Here is a 23,405-nt window from a genome sequence, read left to right as displayed (position 1 = left end):
AGACATATGCAGCTATGATTAGAAGAATCAGTACAGCAGATTGGGGCCTAAAACACAAAGCCCTCTCCCTAATTTACAAAGCAGTTTTTGTTCAGATTGTCAGTTATGGTGCTTCAGTCTGGTGCACCAAAGTTGCACTGGAGCGAAATAAACACAAGCTTTATGCTTCTATCGGTAATCAGGGCATGCCGCACTGTCAGCACCCCTGCACTCCAAAGTCATCACAGGGTATATGCCCCTATACCTTAAAGTTGCCAAAAGAGGACTTTTCCATCATCTGAAAAAAAGGCACACCTACACAGCTACTTATCTCCAACTGGACCTGACAAATGACCACAAACAGGAAAAAGATGCCTCTCAGATCACTTGCAGCACCTCTGGCAGAAATCCTGCAATTTCAACCCACAAAGGAGAAATAACAAAGAAGTTCTTCCCCTCAGTCAGCTTCACCTTTCCCAAGCCGCCTCCTCCCTGGTACTCACCTGTATTGCAAGCAACCTTTTTATTAACAGGACACGGATCATTCCAGCAAAAACTCAACTCTATGGGTATCGAACCACATCCCTTTTGCCATTATGGAGATGAAGAGTCCTGGGCCCACATTATGTATGAGTGCCCCTCCTAGAAAACCACCGGTTACAACTGTTTACAGTAATCTGAGGAACTCCCCGCAATCAGGAGCAAGATCTACTAAATGACGAAGATAAATATATTGCATTCACTCAATTTGCCCAGGCTGTCTTCACCACAAGACGTGCCAAGCTCACTGCTGCTAGGACAATCCAGAATACTCCCCACTCCATGCTAACCCCTTTGGGAATAGGATAAATGTAAATCTGTGCTCTGCTACAGAAACAATACTGCAAACCCTTGATGGGTAGGATTCGTGCTGGCACCCAATTTAGGGTATGGGATCACTGCTGGCACTCAACTGGGTGCAAGATCAATACACAGGGGCACCAGCTCCTCTGTCTTTTAGTCCCCTTCCCTACCCCTAAATCCATGGTGGATTGTCTTCACTATTAATCCAACTTTCTTTCACCCCACAGTCTGACCTCCTCCTCTCTTATTCCCTGTGAACTCTCTTCAACATTTTTTTTTTTTTTTTTTTTTTTTTGTGGCCTCTGTCAGGAAGCTCAAGCGACCCTGGCAGAGATCAGCCAGAGTATGATGGGCAGCCTGGCTCACCTCCCAATGGTGGTGGCAGGCAACGTAGGGTCCCATTAGGGGTCCTGCAGCCAAGAAGCCAGAGAAACAACAGAACCCAACACAATACTATACAATGAAGTAAATGTGTCTCTCCCATCCCTTTGCCTGGTGGGTTAACCACTGCCAACTAATATATCCCACCCCTGGAGCGAGATGGACAGCTTGCCCTTCCTACCGGATTTGACACTACTTGGACATGACACCGACAAAGACATTCTGTGGCTTTGCTGCCAACACGCCATTGGCGATCTGAACTGGGTACTCTAACACTGTTCTCTTTAAAACTCCATCCCCAGGCAGGGGAGGGAGGAGACAGGTCTCTGTCTCCTTTCCGCTCTGCCTACCCCCATACTTCGCCTAGTGGGGCTCGTCTCCACTGATCTCTTTGGGGATGCCTACTCTATTCTTCTGTTTTCCCCCGGTCTTCAGTCTCCTCCCCCCTTCTCTCACTAAACCAACCGAGTACACCCTTAACAATACTGCCAAATTCTAATCACCGTCTAAATTTTACCGTTTTCTTGTAAATCTCTTTTGGCCAAATTCTAGTGTACACTTTTTTTTTTTTAGGCTTGCCACTGAAATCCTTGGAAATTAGGTGGTGGAGCCTGCCAGAGTACTTAAATAATCTACTGGGTACCTGACCTGCCTCCTCTTGGCAAAGCGTGGGCAACAGTGGGTCCCAACGGCTAAATGGTCAGAGAAACAACAGAACATAACACTACACAACACACCACTCCCCACACACTCTTTAAATCTCTGGCCTCCACAGAGTTCTGTGTCACTCACAAAGAATACAATGCAGAGATGGGGGAAACCCCTGGTGCCATCAGACAACTAACACACTTTACATTTTACTTTACAATACTATACATACAATGTGCCATAGACACACATTTCTGGCATTTACAGAGTCCAGTATACTTTACAAGAGTACAGATGGTGCAGTTGTGGGAGACCACAGGTGGCACCTTACCCTAAATACTATGCCTTCACTTCTACTCTTTCTAAAGTAATGGGGAAATCCATTAACCACCAACTCCTAAGCTATCTAGAAAATTTCCATCTGATCAATGATTGCCAGTATTCTGTCACTGTCGATCCACCGATGATATACTGGCATATGTTACCCATCTGTGGACAAATTCAATAGAAAAGTTTGGAGAAACTTAAGCAGTTGCTCTTGACATTTCAAAAGCTTTTGTTCATGTTTGGAATAAAGCTCTTCTAAATATTCTTCCATCTTACAGTCCATCAACTGTTTTTTTTTTATAATCGGGTATCGTTTTCTCTCTGTCTGCTCACTGAGAGTGATGATAGACCGCTCTAACTTCTCCATTGTACACTGATGATTTTCTTCCATCTAAAGGAAATTCTATTCACAGTTTTTCTGATTATAGCACATTGCATTCCACTTGTCTGTTTGCAAAACATTGTCCTGCATAGACAGCTTGGACTTCTTGAATGTCCCCTACCAATTTCTTAAATACTAATCTCCAGGTAATTCTCCAATAGTGCAATGATCAATTAATTAATTTCAATTCTTCTAAACCTCAGTCTTGTCTTACATCTCACAAAAAAAATTCTGCTCCTTTACTTAAACTAATATACTTAGATTTCTAGACTATATTACATACCTCTATTAGTGATTACCCTGGTTTTTACTGCTTTGGCATAACAAATATTGCTTCCACTGAATCTAAAAAAAATTAAATTTTCTCTTTCACTCTTGGTGTTACTCTTATTCTAAAGTGCTACTCAGTCTGTACAAATCTCCAATCTTCCTTACCAGGGAATATTGTTCCCACATCTGGGGCAGTGCCCCCCATAACCTCTCTCAGGCTTCTAAACTTAATTCAGAAAAGGGCCATTAGATTAATTAATGAACTGCCTCTTATAAATTCTCTTCATTTATAGTTTTTATAGATGTTCTTTTCTGCTACATGTCTTTCCCACTGATACTTCTGTAGGCACTGTTCTTCTAAATTGCCTTCTGTGATTCCCCCTCTCTCTTCAATACCAGTCCAAACAAGAGCAGCAGTTAAAATCTTTTAAAGTCCAATATCTGTCTCACAGAACCAACTTTTCTTTTTCCTCTTTCATTCTTTCAACTTCCATTTTCTGGAACAATCTCCCTCAAGCATTTTTTGAAAATTACAATCAACAGAAATTTAAGTCTAATATTAACAAGTATCTTCTTTTCCCTTTGCAACCTTCAACTCATGCAAAGCACTAAGTACTATAGTTTTTACAGTCAAAGCCCTATTTAACTATCTCCCCAGGGAAATGAAAAAAATGGCTGTTATATTGGAAGAACATTATACCAATTTTTCATAAAATAGCATAGGTTAATAAGAAATTATTCAGGACCAACCACAGAGGGTGTTATAATATGTGGGACATCAAAAAAGAGGGTTGCTATAAAGAGCTTCGACTGTATTACCTTCTATGTTTGAGCTTTCTTTCTATTAAAAAAAAGTGTCATCAGTTCATCTGACTTGCATTTAGGTCCTAGCGTAGCCTTGCACAGTATCCCTTAGTTGGAATAAAAAGCCTAGTAGCTTTTGCGACTGCATTCCTGAATACTTTCAGTTTAGAGTTTTCTATGGTAACTTTAGCTGTTACAATTGTTGTTTTCTACTTGTATACTTATTAATGATATTGACAAAAGCTTTTCACACAATTTTTATGTTAAACAAGATCTAGAAAAATTAGGCAAATAGACTGAGAACTGGCAATTGAAATTTAAATGCAAAGAACTTGACAAATGGAAAGAACTGCAAATGGGTAACAGTCATCCCAGAGTAATGTACCAAATATGTGGTACTACACTCAGCAATTTCACTAACAGGGGTAAGGAGGTGAATATTGTATAAGGCCACATCTTGAGTACTATATACAGGCCTGGAAGCCTCATTTAGGAAGGCTGTGGATCCATTGAAACTGGTGCAGAGAAGAGAAACAAGGTTAGTGAGAAGAACAAAAGTATACTCTTACAAGGAAAGGATTCATCTGCAAGCTGCAGCACCTGGAAACTAAGTACCTGCAATGAGATCTGATTGAGATGTTTAAGGTTTTCTATGGACTGAGTAAGCTCAATGCTGATGGAATCCTTCCTCTTGCTCAGACATGAATGGATAACATAAACTTAAATGAGGATGGGAGCAGGATGGTTTTGAGAAAATTTGCATTTAGGCTAGCAGGTTGTTAATTGTTGGAAAAAATTCCCATTTGGTAATGTAGAGGTGGGTAATTTGAATAAATTGAAGGAAGAGCTAGACAAACTGTTAGAAGGGATGGAAAGTGTTGGCATCCCCCCCCCCCCCCCCCACTTTGGCTGATGCTGTATAAGTTGCTTTCTTGTTCATTTGCCGTTACTAATACTATCTCAGTTCTGACGCCTAATGACGGGATTCAATAAGAAGGAGTACAGAAAATTCATCAATTAAGTAGTTCTATTGTATTTGGAAGTATTACAAGTCTATGTAATACTTCTTTACACAATAAAATTCACTTAAACAAAAGGCATGATAAAATTAGTGTTATTCACATTTAATTAATTCATTATGAACAGCTACATTACATCATTCTCTTAAAACATTACTAGGTATATACCAGAAAACATAAGTATACAGGTTTTGAACTTTATTTTAAATTAGAAAGCATATATATGAGGTACATTCAAAAAGTTTACGGAATTTTACTCTAAAATTTATTTAATGAACAGTCGGACTTACTAACCTAATCACCCTTCAAAGTACCTTCCTTCTGCACACACACACTTGTTCCATCGGTCTTCCCAAACTTTGAAATATTCTTTCAAATCATGTTTTTTAGCACATGTAGGGCTGCTTCGGCATTTTTTTTTTTTTTTTTTTTTTATATTTCATCCACCGTAGGGTAATGACAACCTCAAAGCCCCCATTTTCAGTTTAGAGAACAGCCAGAAGTCATATGGTGCAAAGTTGGGGGGAAGTAGGGAGGCTACTGCATGAATGTGATTTTTTTTTTCAGCCAAGAACTACTGAATTGTGACATCGGCATGCAACTGGATGCACCCTTACATTTTATGAGGCCATCTTTGCCTCACATTCTCTCACATAAATGTCAAAATCCCAAAGCAATAAACAGCAGTAATGCTTTGCTTCCCTCCTAGTCACAAATTTGTGGTATCCTGTGTCCTCATTTTTGAAAAAAATTATCAGCATGCTTTTAATGTTGGGTTTTGTTGCACAAGACTTCTTGGGACATGGGAGCATTTTTATATGACATTTGGATGAGTCTACTTTGGTCACAGAGTCATAGAAGAACACCAAAACTCTCATCTCCAGTTACCACTTTTCTTAGGAAGCTGTATAGATTTTTCAAAAAAAATCACCTGCAATGGCTTTCCTGCAGTCCACTTGATTGTCCGACAGCAAGCATGGAACAAAGTTTGCACACGTGATGCACCCCTAAACTTGGCATCAGGATTGTGTATCATAAGCTTAAAGACAGTCCAATTTCATAAACAATTTCAAAAACAGTCATTCACCCATAATTTTGCATGAGTTTCTTCACTTTCAAACATTTTCCTTGTTTTGTTTCATAACATTGAAGGGCATACTCTGCAAGGTTCATTTTACAGTATTTCATGTCAACTTTTAAACCAATTAAACCACTGTTAAACTGGTATTTTCTTCAAAGCATCATCTTCATAAACTTTCTGTAATGCTTCCAGCTTCTTCGTAGCACTTTTCATCACAAGTTTAAAGAACTTGATATTAGCACACTGTTCAAACTGTGACATCCCACAATCAATCAGCAGTGACACACCAGTGAAGTGGTCGAGCCAGTTCCCACTCAGTGTGTGTGTGTGTGTGTGTGTGTGTGTGTGTGTGTGTGTGTGTGCACACCAAAGTAAATGTCAACACAACACAAAGCCTTACAGCTGTAGCACAAACCATTTAAATACAAGCATGTGATTTTGGGAACTTTTTGAATGTACTATGTGTATATAAGTATAAAATCTATTAAAAAAACATAAGTGCATACCTTTTTAGCAGGAAATGGTCCTTTAGATCTACAGTCATACCAAACTACAGCTATAGCAGCCATGAAGTTGGAACCATAGTTTAATGAAATAGGACTTAAGAAGCTCAGAATGTGTTGCTTCACTGCCTTGAGAAAATAACATCAATTTATTTTAATATAAAATAAAATTAATAAAAAAAATAATAAAATATCACAAGATGAAATATGTACAGGTAGCTCTCAATTTTAAGAGTTAATTCATTCCTAGCGCGCCCTCGTAATGCGAAAACACTTAAAGTGGGAATTTATTTCCCATAGACAATTAAAATTAGGGGTTACGTTATCAACAATGAAATTAGTTAGCTAATTAGTTTATGTTTAAACAATGATTGATTTATCCAAAGAAATGAAAATGATTTATCCAAAGAGTATAAAATTCATACATTTGTATTTCCTATGTATAATCATCCTTTGTATATATACTTCATATAGTGACATCTGAAACAATGAATATTTTGGTATCACCTGTAACTGGAACTGACACATGCAAATCTGTAGGATTACCGGAGCTGAATACAGTAGTTGAAATAAAATTAAAAATTTGTACACGTTACTTGCATTTGATTTTGAGCATGGTGAAACTTTCTACACTCCATGTTCAAGTTGAAGACAAATACTATTAGCCACAGTTCTCCCTCATTTCCTAATAGTATCTTTTTAAATAGTATAGTATACCTGAATAAGCAAATTTTTTTTTTTTTTTTTTTTATGAAAACCCCAAACACGAAAGGTATCAAAACCTATAGTACTTAGTACCGTGCATGGATTGAAGGAGAAGTATGGGGGAGGGAGATGCCGGAAAACTTTGCTCTAGAGACTAAACATGGGTTTCACCACTTCAAGCCTCCAATAAGCAAAGTGGTGGTATTTCACCAGTTGATGAAAGTCATCTACCACCTAAAACTGCTTTACATTTAAAAATGTGAAAGACTGCCAAGGCAGTTGTTTTTAAGCTTGCTGTCTTCTCATCGACTGGCCAGTGGTCTCTATTAGTGAATGTATTTATGTATGGCAGTGTCTCAGATTTTCAAACCGTGAGCATACTTTCCTATTCAGGTGAGGCTATACAATTCAAAATTTATTAGCAAATTAAGCAAACTGTAGATCACAATATTAGTCTTTGAGTATATCACACTTGGTCTCTCTCTCTCTCTCTCTCTCTCTCTCTCTCTCTCTCTCTCTCTCTTTATATATATATATATATATATATATATGATTGAAATCAAATAGAGGTAAAACACACAAATTTTGATTTGATTTCAGTTAACGTATTGAAAAATCCTCACATTGCTATAGTACTCTACAGCAAATGCAACCCAATTCTAGGTGTATGAGGTTAACAAAATCTGTTTTTACTCTCTTTGATGTAATAATATTTTCTACATCAATTTATGTACACTGTAACTTGTTAATTTGATATTGAATTAAATTGAGATGCAAATAAACATTTGAAATTATTTGAAAAAACATATGTAATTCAAAGTCGCCACTCCAAAATAAATATATTATTGCTTGAGGAATAGTCTATTCCCCAAACAATAATATAGGGTTTCAGAAGCATTAGCAGAGGCATATGATAGAAAAAAGCAAGCTTATGCAGCAAAAAAAAAAAAAAAAAAAACCTCCCATTTCATGCCTCCATTCGTAAAAAATGCCTGTCCAGCTCAGGCTTAAATTTATTTAGGCTATCAACTTCCACAACAAAAGATAGAAGTCTATTCCACCAATCAACTACCTGCTGGTTAAGGCAAAGTTCTGCACATCTATTCTACAACTGTATTTCCTCAATTTGACACTGTGCCCCCTTAGGTTCTTAATCTGAGCACGAGTAAGAATCCCATTCAGCTTGCTCAACCCATTCACGGCCTTATACAGCTCAATCAGATCACCTCACAGGTGTCTACTCTTCAGGCACTGCAATTTACAGAATATTAAGCCTTTCTTCATAAGAGCACACCTTTGTTCCCCTCACAAATCATGTCCTTCTTTGTACTCGTTCTAGCAACTCTACATCCTTCTTAAAATGAGGCCTCCAGACCTGTACACAGCACTCTAGGTATGGTCTGACCATTGCCTTGTATAACGGGATAATCACCTCCTTGTCCCTGCTAGCAAAATTCCTATATATCATTAAAAAGACTCTATGACCTGCCTGGGCAGACCGTCTGCACTGCTCAGCGAACTTCGTATTTGACTGCAGAATTACCTCCAGATCTTTTTCACTTTCCACATCCCTGAGTGTAGTACCACACAGTTGGTACGTTTATCTTCGGTTATTGCTACCCATATGCAGTACTTTGCATTTGTCAATGTTAAACTTTAGTTGCCACTTCTCAGCCCTTTTGCCCAACTTATCTAGATCCAGATGGAGTTGCATACTGTCTTTACTGTCGTTAACAACTCTGCCAACTTTTGTATCATCTGCAAACTTGGACATTAACCTAACATTCCTTCATCGATATCCTTCATCTGCAAACATACCTTCATCTGCAAACCTAACATACCTTCATCAATATCATAGATAAATATACAAAACAACAATGGGCCCAACACCGAACCCTGGGAACTCCATTAATAACATTTGTCCACGAAGAGCAGTGTCCATTGATTACCATTCTCTGTCGTCTCCCACTCAACCATCCCTTTATCCATTGTAGCAACTTACCCTTAATGCCATACTTCTCCAAATTGTACAGCTGTCTTCCATGAGCAACAGTAACAAAAGCTTTCCTGAAATCCAAGTACACGATATCAAAATTATTTTTGGCATTCAGTTCCTTTGTGACCACATCATAGTATCCAATCAAACTGGTCAGACAAGACCTCTCTTTAACAAACCCATGCTGTGTCTTAACTATTACTACAGTCTTGTCTAGATGATCCTGCAATGCTTCATTAACCAGTGATTCCATTATTTTTCCCGGAACACAAGTTAAACTAACAGGTCTATAGTTACTTGTGTCACCTTCTGAACTCCCTTTGTGAATTGGTGATACATTTACACACCTCCAGTCCATGGGGACCTCCCATGAGTCCAAGGAAGCTCACATAATTATGGCCAAGGTTTTGCTTACTTCCTTTGCTGCTTATTTTAATATAACTGGATAGATCCCGTCCATCCCAAGTGCCTTTTTTACGTTTAACTTCAACAATTTCTCCTCCACTCTGCTCTCAGTTATTACAAAATCACTTAGCTCCCTGTTAGGGTTCGATAAACTTCTGGCGCTCCCCTCATTGAATAACTCCTCATGTGTGAATGCAGATACAAAATACTCATTCAGTTTATCTGCTACCCGAGCATGATCATCAATAATCACCTCTTCATGTTAAGTGGTCCAATCTGATTCATCCCTTTTCTTCTAGAGTTTACATAAGAAAAGAACTCTTTGCTGTTTTTCTTTGCATCCTTTGCGAAAGATTTGTCGTAATCTGCCTTGTCCTGCCTAACCTCCTTTGTGACTTGATTACAGACTAGTTTATATCTGCCATAGGCTTCTGTGTCAACTGATACTTTATATGCATCCCATACATTTTTCTTCTCTGCCACGAACCTCATTAATTCATCTGACATCCATATAGGCCTAAACCTTAAACAGTATTTCTTAGTTGGAATGAAAAGCCTAGTAGCCTCCAAACTTAAGTCTCTGAAGGCTACCCATTTAGAATTCAACGTTGGTAACATCATCAGACACCTTTACGAAAGTAATAGCCCTTCCCTTTAGCCTTAATGGTAGTTACATCTTTAAGTAATTCCCAGATCGGTACATTGTGATCACTGTCACCCAGTGGTTCCTTTATCTGCAAATTCTTAATGCTTGAATAATCACTGCTAATAATCAGATCAAGAGTATTACTCCCTCTGTCATCCAATAAATCCACAAAAGTCTTGCTAGTGTGTGAGTTACCAACCCACAAGTTTTAGTCAATATCTGGAAAGCCACTAAAATCCTCCATTATAAGACATTCTGATTTACTGGCCCACTATTTTTCTGCACAATTGCTCATTATGCTCATCAGATTCATTAGTCCTATAACACACACACACCTACTCTCATTTTTTCTTTCCAAGTGCTTAGGTTACACCAAACAGACTCAACATTACATTGTCCACCTACATCAACTGGATGCACTTTCATAGATTTTTATGTATTTCTTAACTAACAGCATAACCCCTCCTCCCTTCCTGACTATCCTTTCTGTACACACTGTACTCCCCAAATTCTAATTCTGCACTGCTTTTTTTTTTTTTTTTTTTTTTTTTTATGAAAACCCCAAACACGAGAGGTATTAGAATCTATAGTACTTAGTACTGTGCTTGGGTTGGAGGTTGAGAAAACAAAAGAAGATATTTGTTTACATTAGACTTGAACTTGTATAGACCGTAATTTTCAGGAAATATGTATGAAGGAAGGTTGTTCCAGAAAACAGCAGGTGAATGAATAAAGGAGGAAATGGATGTTGGCTGGTGGTGGCACGTGTTTGGACTGTTTTGAAGGAAAGAGCAGGAATTACAGTAGCCAATTCAGAAGAACAGTGCCTATGGAAGTATCTGTAGAAAAGGCGTGCAGCAGAAACGTCTATGAGACAGAGAGTGGGAAGACACGGTTAGAGAGGAATCATTAATTAACCTATCTGCCCTCTTCTGAATGGAATATAGAAGCCTGAGAGAGGTTTTGGGGCACCACCCCAGATGTGGGAACAATATTCCATGGTAGGGCAGATTTGCGATTTGTACAGAGTGAACAGCTGTTTGCAAGAAAAATAACACCGAGAGCGAAAGAGAAAACCAAGTTTTTTAGATGCAGAGGAAGCAATATTTGTAATGTGCTTGTACCAAGAGAGATTAGAAGTCAGGGTAATCCCCAAAAGAGATATATAATTTTGCCTAGAAATCGGAGTGTCACCAAAGATAAGCATAGGAGCTGAAGAATCCTTTTAGTGAGATATAATACAAGGCTGAGTTTTAGAAGGATTGAAATCAACTAAGTTGTCTTTGCCCCACTGGAGAATTACCTGGAAATCACCATTTAAGGAATTAGTAGCAGATATTCGAGAAGTTGAAGCTGATTGAGCAGGGAAAGATTTCTAAAAATGGAAAGTGGAATGCAATGTGCTATCATCGGCAAAACTATGAATAGGATGATATGGATATGATATAACTATGGATATGACTTGAATGTCACCCGAATATCATTTCCATCAGTGTTTTAGACTCCCACGTAGCCAGTACAGCTTGTCTGGCATATCTGAGAGAATGTCTATGACATCCTCAAGGACCATATCTGGGTGACACCACGTCTCTGATATCCCAACAATATTTGCCTTTGATGTCATGACTAGCTCATCAAAGCTCATCAAATTTATTAACTATACTCCTAGCATTAGTGTAGATGCAAGAATACATGCACCTGTTCCTACTCTTAGTTACCATAACAGAGCCAATATATTTACTTGTTCCACTACGAGTCCCAGCAGTCCTGGAATCTCCATTACCTTGCTTTCCAGGCTGTGCTCATTCTAATAGAAGCAGTGCAAGAATCACTTTTTCCTCTGCTTGTGAACACTGTTAACCTTTTAGTCTCTGTATCCCCTCCCCCAAGCTAGCAGTTTTCCGACCCACCTAACACTGCCTTGATAGCATCAGCAAATATTCTTGCACCATTTCTATTTAAGTGTACCCCAGAGACCAGGCACAGACCAGGCTGAAAAAAATTCTACCCCTTGAGTCTTGCACAATCTCTCCAGGGCCGAACTGGTCGACAAAGCTCTCATCATATACTCCCTCCTATCGTGTCTGGGCAAGATTGCAGACACTTTGACATTCAACCCTAACTTGCGAATTTTTTTCAACATTGACCTGTACTTGTTGAGTAAATCTGCAGATCTCTTACTCTTAATGTCATTAGTTCCAATGTGTACATCAATATCACCTTTTGTGCCCTTAAAAGATGATATCTGCTCTACAGTGTCATCAACTTTTGCCCCTTGCATGCATACCCTGGTCTTGTTCCACCTATTCTTCTTGCATAGTATATTCCCCATCTCCCTGATAATAGAGTCACCAACAATAACTAGTTTGTTTGGAACCAGAGCATTTACCTTGGAGATTGCCTCTGTGTTGCCTGATGCACAGGAGTGAGCTCTGCCATTGAGCTGGGCAGCTGAAAGCTTGATGGGCCCCTCATATTAATTTCTTCAATGGCATTTACCCTACACCTCAAGCTCTCATAGATGCCCATCAAAATGCTGAGTTGTTGCTTAATTTCTTGACACTCTAGACACCTAGCACACATAAAGGCATCCTCTTTGGCTAGATCATGTCCTGTTTTAAAAAAATTAGCAAACATTTCACATTTTGCACATTTTTTGAGACTGTGATGCATTGGAGATTCGTCCCCTTCGTTTCTCCCCCGTCACAGCACTCTTGCTAGTCTGTGATCTTTGCTTCATAGCTCTTGTCTGGGTCATGATTTCCATTTAAATACATTTATTTAACAATGAAATTCAATAGGATTAATAATATTTTTGATTAATTGATAATACTATAATAAGCTAACAGATTCCTAATACTGTGCTTCAATATTACGCTATCTAATTTCACTTTGTACCTTACACTATCAGTTCGAGATATATTAGTTTAGTATAGGTCATTTTAGTATAGGTTATTCAAGCACCTAGAAATCTGAGCTGTGTCTCACATCATGTAAATAGCTTACCTAATTTGAAAAGGTTACTGAAAGTAACTATGCCACTATTGTTGGTATTGGGTTTAACAACACAAGGACTATTGAGGCCAAATTATGTCTGTTCATAGTTTATTCACATGCAGCATATCGTTAAAGATGTTAGATTATATGCTCCTATTCAAGCCAATATGTTTTAAATATATTAAAAGTTCTTCTATATTTGCTTCATTTCCTAAGATATGAAATAAATCATGTGATATTTTCAATATGGAGGGTGGTGGAAAAATGTTTAACCAGGTGGATGAATGACAACAATCAACCAGAAAATGACAGACCATAAGTTATCTGTGACAGAATGAACATTGAGGTTGGTTTTATCCCAATAATAAGAAAAGATGAGCATGATGAGTGTGCCCAATTCTCAGTCTTACCAATACCACTTCTGTTTCGTTAGAAGCCACCTACAGGCATGGGAGCTCAGAGTAGTGTGAGCCGAATGCAACTGTCTGATATTGCAGGGAGGTATGACATTCTTCCGCCACTGAAGAAAATGTACATTGTAAGAGGCAGAAACAGTCCAGGGAGGAACAAGTGCAGTTGTGTCCTGAAAAATATCACTTAAATTGATATTCCAACCCTGAAAAAGCTCTTTAATCCTGAGTGAAGCAAGTCTATTTTCATTTGGCTTACTTCCATAGAACCCACCGAGTATTATAAATATACTCTCAATTGGGGTACGATGGAAGACTGGATCTTAGCAGCATAGTGAAGCAGTAATGATTTCCTACGAAGATATAATGGAGGATTGGCACCTCCATAGCCAGGTGGGCAGGAGCAGCAGTGCGTAGCACACGCTTCTTGATTAGACTAGGGTTCGAGCCCATGACCACCAAATACAGAGGATGCGGAAAGGTCAGGGAATGACCACTGCATAAAGTTCAGCTTGCTATCTAATATCAGTTCAAGAAATCTAATGGTAGTAACAAGTAGGATTAGAGTATTGTTTATTTGCAATTCAGGATGGAGAGCTTGTCACTTGCAAAAGTGAGTGGCAGTGCATTTCTTTTCTGATAGTCGATAACTGTTCGATGGTATTCATATTTTGAGACTGAAAGGAAATGGTAAGGTCATCTGCATACATGTAAATTTCAACAGTTTTTGGGATATCTTGCATCATGCTTGGATTGTAAATAGTGTTGAAATAAGTACTGATCCCTGCAGGATTCCTTCTTCATGAATGTGAGATGCGGAGAGTATATTTTTATATCGGATATGAAAAGAACACAATTACAGGAAATTTTCAATTATTTCAGGCAAATGGCTCCTAACCCCAGACAGTAAAGATCCATATTAATATCATGATGCTATGTAGTGTCAAATAACTTTTCAAGATGTAAGTTGACCATGACTAGATATTGATTCATGACAAAGACATTGCGGATGTGAGATTCAGCTTTGATAAGAACATCTAGCATGTTCTTCCGAAAACCATACTGATGATAGGGCATGAGATTCTGTTACTCCAGGATGTAAGTGAACCTTGTATGAACCATCTTTCCGAAAATTTTACCAATGCAGCTAGTGAGAGATATGGGCCTATAATTTTGAACCAGGGATGGATCTTTGCCTAGTTTTGGTAAGGCGATAATAAAAGAATGGTGCCAGGAAAAAAGGATAGACATTTTTACAGAAGATTCAATTATAGAAAATCAATAAGGTACACAAGTCCTCTTCAAGTAAGTGCTTCAGCATAATGTAATGAACACCATCAAGTCCTGTAGCACCGTTGGAAGGTCTATTTAATGATTCTTTAAGTTCTATTAATGTAAAGGGTTGGTTGTACAGTAAGGAGCAATGAGTGAAGAAGTTGATTTTATTGTTTGTTGTTATTATTTGTTGTTATTTGGTTTTTAGGAGCATTAGCAACTAAGGCCATATTGCTCTGAGGATATGCAGTGGTCATTCCCTGACCTTTCCGCATCCTCCGTATTTGGTGGGAACGGGCTCGAACCCCGGTCTAATCAAGAAGCATGTGCTATGTATTGCTGCTCCTGCCCACCAGGCTACGGAGGCACCCCAGTTGATTTTATACAGTTCTTCACCTGTTTTGATGTTTTGGAAGGAGGATGCATAAGAGGCAGAAGCAGATATTGTGGCAAACAATTCTGCTAGTAGATTAGCAACTTCTTCAGAAGTAGACACATCTTTCCCTTTCCAATGAAGTATTGGAGAGGGCAACCAAACAAATTTGCCATTTAAGGACTGTATCCTTCTCCAGATGAGCCGTGTGTCAGTGTCTTTTGTGATGGTTGAAGCAAAAGAAATCCAAGACTCAAATTTCGCCTTCCATCTAATTTGCCTTGTTTTAGCTTTAAGTCTTTTTTAAGAAATTAAGTTATTAGTGGTAGATACTTGTGGAAATTATTCCAAGCATGGTTTTTCTTCTGTTTGGCATGAAAACAATCTGTATTCCACCAGTGATTACAGTGAATGCGAAACGTCTTGCATTTTGGAATAGAAGAATCAGCTGCAATCAGAATCTGATTGGTTATATATCTAGTTACATCATCAATAGGTTGATTTTGAATATAAAGTCTGTGGCAGAATAGCCATCCCAGTTCACCTTTTTAAACTTCCAAGTGGATCTGTGATCAGGATTTGCAGTTACTCCTTTCTGTAATGAGCAAATAATTGGAAAATTATCACTATTAACAAGATTGTTAACACTGACCATGTCATGACTGGAAAGATGGATGGTGAACATATTGACAAGTCAATTACAGAAGTAGTCCTGTTGGTAGGTAAATATAGGTGGGAGATCCAGAGTTTAGTAAATTGAGATCATTACTGTTCGAAAATTCTTCAATCAATCTGCCTCTTGCATCCATTGTAGTGGATCCCATAATGGATGGTGGTCATTAAAGTCACTGAAAAGACAAATTGATGTTGGGAGTTATATCAGGGAGTTGTGCAGTTCCGAATGAGGAAATGGCAGAGATGGTGAAATGTAAATAGAAACAAGGGTAACTGAATTACCAACTGCAATATGAGCTTCCACAGCTTCTAGAGTGATTTGTAATTGGATGAGCCTCGACAGAACATAAGAATTAATTAACTAGCTACTCCACCACATGCAGGAGATTCTGATCTCCTATCTCGTCTGTACATGAAATAATTTGAAAATTTTGGCGAAATGTGCAGTAACAAGAATGTTTCCTGCAGGGATTAAATGAGGGGGGATTAAATTGAGTGAGTGAGCTTAGTCCGCTGCAGTTCCACTGTATGATGTGCATTATTTTGGCTTAAGGATGATGATTTAGCTAAAGGATGATTCATCTGGCTGTTTTTTGTATGGGCATTTTTTATGGCTTTTTTTTTTTTTTTTTTTTGAAATATGGGAATCCATAAAGTTCTAGGGTGGTTTCCTCGTAATCTGTGTGTACATCCATTTCCATACTGTTGGTGGCACAGCTGACGAATAGCTCTGGGTGTGAGACACATGGTATCGACTAGGCATGGTCAACATAACCTGTCTACGTGGCTCAGATTATGCAACTTTATGTTCAATTTTGTATTTTCCTTACAGTTTTCCAAATTTTGCATGATTCAAAAAAGGCAGGGTGGCTTCCTTTGCAGGTGGGACAAATGGAAGTTGAGGCTGCTTGCATATGGTCTTTTGATCCCCGAATTGGACAAAAGGCATCCCCTCTGCATGCCCACTGAGAGTGGCCATATTTCTGGCATTTAAAACAACGAATAGGGTTTGGAATGAATGAGCAAATGCAATAGTTTAAATAGCCATCTTTTACTTTGAACGGCAATTCTGAAGTGCTAAATGTTAAAATGATGGATTTAGTAAGAATGAGATGTCAATCTTTTTTTTGACATTAATTCATTTGGCACTGATTACTTTGATTACCTTTTTGACTGCTAAGTTCTTGAACTAATTCTTCCTCAGAGACTAAGTAGGTCCCACTCTGTGACAACACCTTTAGATGAATTTAAGGTATTCAATTTAAATTAGCAAAACTGAAATGAATCATCTACTTACAAATGTTTCCACAACGAAATTAATATTTTGAATGAGAATTGCAAAAATTCTGCACAGTGTTAATAACTGACTGACTAAAAGTTTGCTTTAAAACTTCTAGAGATAATTCACATCCATTTAAATCAAAATGGATGTATTTTGGCTTCATATTTTACTGTATTAACTGATTTGTTTTATCAAATTTTGGATCTGAATTCCATAAAAGTTGGGCCAATTGGATAAATGAAGTTAAGAGGTGCAATCTTCTCTTCCAATTTTCATGCTGCCATCCAATTATAAATAGTGGCTATGATTAGCTAGAAACACAGATAAGAGATGGCAGCACATATTGTCATCTCTTATCTAGGGAAAATTTAAATACAATTCACACTTTAATGGATATACTGTGTGAAGCAACCTTCAAAATGCATTTCCACATAAGTATTCCCTGGAGTATTTAAGGGCAAAGGCTTCGTGCTATGAGGTAGAATGACTAATATGTAGGTTAGTGCAAATGCATAATTTTAACATAGCTATCTACCAAGGTAGTTAAATTAATTAATTAATTAAATTGGCATCATTTTGGTTATATCTCATATTGTGACTGCCTTCACAATATGAGATATATTGTGACTGTCACTATTGCAACATAACTGGGTTGTCACTATTGCAACACCAGGGTACCTGCCCACCCACCAAAGAGAAGCCAACAAGCTTTGAAACGGTGCCGTCTGGGTGGTGGTATCTGCTGAGAATAAATAACAATAGTCTTCTCCACTGATGAAGTGTTATGTATTCGAGGTAGTACAGTACCATGGCAACTCATTGTGAAGACAGTCACAATATGAGATATAACCCAAACGATGCCAATTTAATTAATTAATTTAACTACCTTGGTAGATAGCTATGTTAAAATGATGCATTTCCACTAACCTACACAGAGTATTATCTGGAGCTCATGCACAAAACCTAAATCTATGTACACACCTCAAGAGTTCTCATATGAAAAAATGGATCTATCTATATGTGTGTAATAACTACTGTAAGGGTTAACAAAAAAAAAAGAAAAGAAAGGGAAAAAAATAAAACAGCGCATGCACCCACACACACCCATTGCAAGCCATGATGCCAATGTACAAACTTCAGTTCATCTAAAAAAATCAACTATGTAGTCATTATGCAAATGCACTAACTAATATCGTAGTTTGAGGCTTTCTGCCCTAAAATATTATTAATACTTTTCTTCTTATCAGTGGAAATACCTGCAAGTGGAACCTAATGTTCCTCATTCACTAGATTTTTGTGAATGCTAACGATACATTTTCAGCTACCAGTAAGTGTTTGATTTTTTTACTAGTGGTAAATTTTTAGAACTACTACTATGTTTAATGTGCAGTCTGGGTGGTAACTTTAATTATTATTTAAAGTGAATTGTTATAACCAAGTCAGATCCTACAGAAACCATATTATATGTAAAATTTCTGGATGCACTTTTCTAGTATTGCATACGGAAATTTTCCATGCATGCAGTTACTACAATTTTTCTTCAGAACAATAAAAAATATTAATCATTGTAACTATAACTCGTTATATAAATAATTATTTAAGATATCTCAGTATTGCTTCAAGTTATACTGATTCAGAAAAATATTAGGTATCAGAAATAATTACCTTTGGTGTACCCATAATCCATTTGCAGCGAGAATGATCTTGATTTTCAGTATCTGCAGCAGTAATAACTTGCCATACACAAGCTAAACTTGCTAATATTCTTGGCATATTCCCTAACAAGGTATGGCGTGCAGAAATTATAGGGTCCATAGAGCTATTCTGTTCCCAACCGGACAAAGAATCCTGTTAGAAAAGAAATAAAGTAAGTAAGTAAATAAATAGCAAACAAACATAAACTAACCTTATAATTGTTTATTATAAGATCTCAGGGGAAATTTTCCTATGGCTATGGAAGCGTCTAACTTAACCATCAACTTTCCAGGTGATTTTATTACTTCATAAGGCCATTTGTCAATCAATTGATTCAATGCTTGTTTGTTTGTTTGTTTATTTGGTTTTTAGGAGAATTAGCAACTAAGGCCATATTGCTCTTGGGATATGTGGTGGTCATTCCCTGACCTTTCCATCCTCCGTATTTGGAGGTGACAGGCTCAAACCCCCAGTCTAATCAAGAAGCGTGTGCTACGCACTGCTGCTCTTTCCCACCTGGCTACAGAGGCACCTGATTCAATGCACAATCTTATTTGCTTACAATGCACGATTGAGATTTGATAATGCACTTGAAAGGAGCCACTACTACTAACTTTTATTAAGCTGATAGTGCTGGTCCAAAAGACTGCTCAGTGAAATATCAAATTGAATGCTAATTGCTGATTCAAGGCTGTACCTACCTTTCTAATTATGTACACAGTAATATTTAATTATTTTTTGTTTGACAGACCACATGCGTTATATTTTTGTTTTCAGATTTGTATAAGCAAGTGCAGTTCTTCATGTCACACAGTCGACACTCCTCTACAGAAATGCATCCCTTGTACTTGGATGCTGTTTGAATATTAAGGGATTAAAGTAATGATTTCTTTCACCTAAGTAATAAGGTGATATCTTACTGTTTGATTGAAATCGTAATAGCATCCCTTGTTATTTAAATGAGATAGTTCTGATACTCATATTTTGATAAAAATTGTTATTTAAAAAAATTTTTCTGTTTATACTCCGGCACAACAACCAAGTCAGTAGAGTTTACAATAAATCATCAATACAAATATTTATCGTATTTAGTAGTCACGGGCTCGAACCCCGGTCTACTCAAGGAACGTGTGCTATGCACTCTCGCTCCTGACCACTCGGCTACATCAGGTACTCATAGTTACTGCACTGAATAATTTCATTTGTAAGCTAAAGAAAACATGCTCTCTTTCTTGGCTAAGAGGTTAGTATTAAGCTGACTACAATGGCACCAAAGCAGCCAATGAGAGAGAGAGAGAGAGAGAGAGAGAGAGAGAGAGAGAGAGAGAGAGAGAGAGAGAGAGAGAGAGGGGGGGGGGTGATTACAGCTGACTGAACAATGCATTCACAAGCAAACACAGCGAATGCTTAAAACATAAAAACAAATGAAGATAAACCTTTAACTATAAAAAATAAATAAAAAATAGGAAATTCCGTTTAGGTTCAGCTTTTAAAACTTATTGGAATTAGCAATAGTAGAGGCATATGATGCAAGAAAGTAAGCTTCATAGAACATCAGACAAAAAAAAAAAAAAAAAAAAAAAAAAACCTTCCCATTTCACTCACCCATTCACTCCAAAAGTTTGTCTAGTTCTGCCGTGAATTTATTTAAGCTGTCAACTTCCAAAACGACAGATGGAAGTTTGTTCCAACAATCAACTACCCACTGGCTAAAGGCAAATTTCTACCCATTTATTCTACAACTATCTTTCCTTGATTTGAATTTATGTCCCCTCGGGTGAGTGATCTGAGCAAGAATGCAAGAATCCCATCAACATTCAGCTTGCTCAAACCACTCAAGTCCTTGTACACCTCAATCAGATCACCTTGCGCAGGTGCCAAGCCAAGTCTCCAGAACTGCCAATTTGCAGAACTTAAGTCTTTCTTGGTAAAAGAAACCCTTTGTTCCACTCAGCAATCTCATTGCCCTCCTCTGTAGTCATTGCAGCAGCAGCTCTACATCCTTCCTTAAATGAAAACTCCAGACCTGCATTCAGTACTCCTAACTGCACAATTACTCATTCAGTACTCCTGACTGCTGGGATACCCTGGACTTAGTCATCCATGGGCCGGGCACTCTGACGTCTAAAACCTAAACATCATTGCAGCGGTCCACCCTTTCATGGCAGCGGTCTTCCCTTCTGGTGGTGCTGTCTTTCAGCAGGATAATGCACCATTCCACACCATCCGGATTGTTTGAGACTGGTTCGCAGAACATGAGAAAGACTTCCAAGTATTGCCCTGGCCTGCAAATTCCCCAGACATCAATCCCATCCAGCAGCTGTGGTTGTGTTTGAACAGTAACTTTGATCTGCGGACCTTAAAGGAATTAAAGGATCTGTTGGTTACGTGTTGGTACGAGATACCACAAGACATATTTAGAAATCTAGTAGCATCCATGCCTTGCCAGGTACGAGCTGTCTTGGCTGCACGTGGAGGACCACCATCATATTAGGTAGGTGGTCATAATGTTTTAGCTCATCAGTGTAGGCTTCTCTGTCTCCTGATAATTTATATGCATCCTATGTAACTTTTCTTCTCTGTCTCCTGATAATTTATATGCATCCCATGCAATTTTCTTCTTTGCCACAAGTCTCATTAGTTCATCTAACATCCATTTAGGCCTAAGCCTTGAACAGTATTTCTTTTCACACTGTTGCACTAGGAAATACTGTTCAAGCATTTCTTACTACGAATTCATGAATTCGTAGTTGGTATGAATTGAAGAAGACAGAGCCAAGAATTATAGTTTTATGCAGCCTTTAAATGTGAGTTAGCATAATTAGTTTCCTGCTGAAGAGGCCAGGTCAAGTGTATTCATTCAGGCATTGCTAATGGCATATAGTAAAGGCAAAATATAATTTGTAAATAAAATATTTCACACACACATGATCATATTATATGAAGTATTAGAACCATGAAGGTATAAAAAAAAGTATACAAGTTTTTTTGAAGATCAGGATACAACAATCTACAGAAGCAGTTCTCTTGTAAGGAAAGTGAGATCTATTGATTAGGAAGAGGCTTGTTGATGTTTGTTCCACTCAAAATTTGTTCTAAAATTTTGATATTTACAGAAAACTTATGGTTTAGTGATTTATTTCAATCACGGTATGAGTACATATGATAGAGTAGGAAATGTAATATCAGCTTATTAGTTACTCATCAAAGAAATTATACTAACAAGGGGAGGAGGACTAAAGAAGCTTACATCAAAACAAATATAACAAGCACAAATAACACTGGATTACAACAATCCAAAGACTTTACATGCACATACCAAATTTATAGTTTGAATATTATTTATACATGTAACATTAATGGATGAATATCAATTTAAATATCATATGAAATAGGAAGCAAAAGAAAATAGAAAAAATATATACAGTTGGGCCTATATGTGTTATTGTTGAAGACTGTTGGCAACAATACTATGACAGATTTTACTCGCAGCAAACAAACACATTTGTTTGTTTGTTTCTGTAGAAATAAACATTTCTACAGAAACAAATCTGTAAAAATGTCTATTTCATTATCATTCACCAGCTTCAGAGTTGGGTACAAGAAAAATCTATCCAATGTTTTGGTTCTGTTTTGTAATGGATAAAGAAACCATCTGGACCTAAAATTTTTCTAAGAACTTTAATCCAATTTTACCCCATTTTGATAGAAATGGGGTAAAAATGGGGTGCTACATATTTCCCTATTTAGCTTTACGATAAACCTTACGCTATGACGTTTGGAATTTACGTTATGCTATTCCGCATTGTTTAACAATGGTGGCAAGATACAAACAGTAAGATCTACGGATACTAAGTATTAACTTTCAAAATCACTATCTAAATTCAAATAAATCAAGGAGCTTGACTAGCACTATAAAGCTACTTACAGAAAATAATATAATATAACAATTAAGTCAATAAAATGACTAAAACGGCTAGGTATGACGTTCACGTCATACAGATATTGACTGGAATTTGGGGGCTGGGGACAGAAGAATACGAGGCTACTAGAGACGGTCGTGTTCAAAGCCGCTAAGTGGATTTTTCTTATTTATTGATTTGAAATTATTGTTTTTCTAAAACTTTTGATTTAAATTTAGTAGTATAACATTATTTTGTGATTTTCTGATTAATTTGGTGTATTTATTCTTTACTCGGTCTTGTAATTGCATAAAAGTATCGGTAAAGGTTTCCACGTGTTTCAACTCCGCTACCGTTCGTAATTCTCCCACCTATGTGATACGATAGTTAACTACCGTACTAGATAGCGTTAGTTGAACTTCGTTAGCAGTTAAATTGTACGTTTAAATAAATACATATAACGACTTAGATTACAAACGTAATATAATTAATTATATTTAACATAATTAATAACATAACATAATTAATTATAATTAATTAATAAATTAATAGAATCATGACTCAGACCAGAGCAGCAAAGCAAAAGGCTCAAGCTAATGGAAGTGCTGTGGCTCAGAGCAGAACTGAGGGGGGCAGTTGCCCTCTGACTCACAGCCTTATAAAATGCACTGTTTGCTTGATGTTTGCAAAGCAATCGGGTACGAGACATGATACTCCCAAGGGGGATGTCTTTGTGTGTGCGCGATGCAAGGAGTGTATCGATATCAGGCAACAACTCGGTGTTCTTGTGGGCCTATATGACAGCTT

The 23,405-nt window shown here is 37.6% G+C and overlaps 1 protein-coding gene across 1 annotated transcript in view; it reads right to left on the bottom strand.

The window, feature by feature from the left end:
• Positions 1-23,405, bottom strand: part of LOC150091387 (protein DOP1A) — a 519,845-nt gene that overhangs the window by 181,301 nt on the left and 315,139 nt on the right. The window contains exons 16-17 of the mRNA XM_090390176.1: positions 18,667-18,849; positions 6,241-6,366 (exon numbers count right to left, since the gene is read on the bottom strand). Coding sequence (XP_090246302.1) covers positions 6,241-6,366; positions 18,667-18,849 — 309 coding nt within the window. The remainder of the gene's footprint in view (positions 1-6,240; positions 6,367-18,666; positions 18,850-23,405) is intronic.

The sequence above is a fragment of the Mastigoproctus giganteus genome, chromosome 1 (genome assembly GCF_048544385.1).
Source record: "Mastigoproctus giganteus isolate SK-2022 chromosome 1, ASM4854438v1, whole genome shotgun sequence".
Lineage (NCBI taxonomy): Eukaryota > Metazoa > Arthropoda > Arachnida > Uropygi > Thelyphonidae > Mastigoproctus > Mastigoproctus giganteus.
Note: the sequence above shows the minus strand (reverse complement) of the source record. Positions and strands in the feature narration are given on the sequence as shown.